Source organism: Crocuta crocuta, unplaced genomic scaffold, assembly GCF_008692635.1.
Source record: "Crocuta crocuta isolate KB4526 unplaced genomic scaffold, BGI_CrCroc_1.0 scaffold255, whole genome shotgun sequence".
Lineage (NCBI taxonomy): Eukaryota > Metazoa > Chordata > Mammalia > Carnivora > Hyaenidae > Crocuta > Crocuta crocuta.
Genome location: NW_027530670.1, coordinates 193022 through 193315, shown reverse-complemented (window position 1 = coordinate 193315; position 294 = coordinate 193022). Strand labels below are relative to the sequence as shown.

Genomic DNA, 294 nt, shown 5'->3' with positions numbered 1-294 from the left:
CGCCCCACACCCTTCTCTGGCTTCTCGTGGTCATAACCTACTACGATGAAGTAGTCGGCCAGCCGGGCCATGGCCGCCACCGCCGCGCCCGGTAAGCAGGTGCCCGTCGCCGCCCTCGCCGCCGCCGCCCACCGGGCCCAGGAGGGCTCAGCATTTTCCCTGCAGCAGCAGTAGCGGCAGCGGCAGCACTTCAGCCATGTTTGACAACCGAGGCGCACTGTGCGCCTGCGCCGCGCCGAGCGCCTGCTCCTCCCCGCCCCCACCCGCGCGGACACTCGGACCAGTGGCCAGCGG

General features: G+C 71.4%; 1 protein-coding gene across 2 annotated transcripts in view; it reads right to left on the bottom strand.

The window, feature by feature from the left end:
- Nucleotides 1-244, bottom strand: part of SBF2 (SET binding factor 2) — a 499779-nt gene extending 499535 nt beyond the window's left edge. Inside the window, exon 1 of one of the 2 annotated variants that reach the window (XM_077769129.1) lies at nucleotides 11-244. In XM_077769129.1, the coding sequence (XP_077625255.1) occupies nucleotides 11-71 (61 nt within the window). In that variant the 5' untranslated portion in view covers nucleotides 72-244. The remainder of the gene's footprint in view (nucleotides 1-10) is intronic. The other variant, XM_077769130.1, reaches the window with a different exon arrangement.
- Between the last annotated feature and the right edge of the window lie 50 nt (nucleotides 245-294).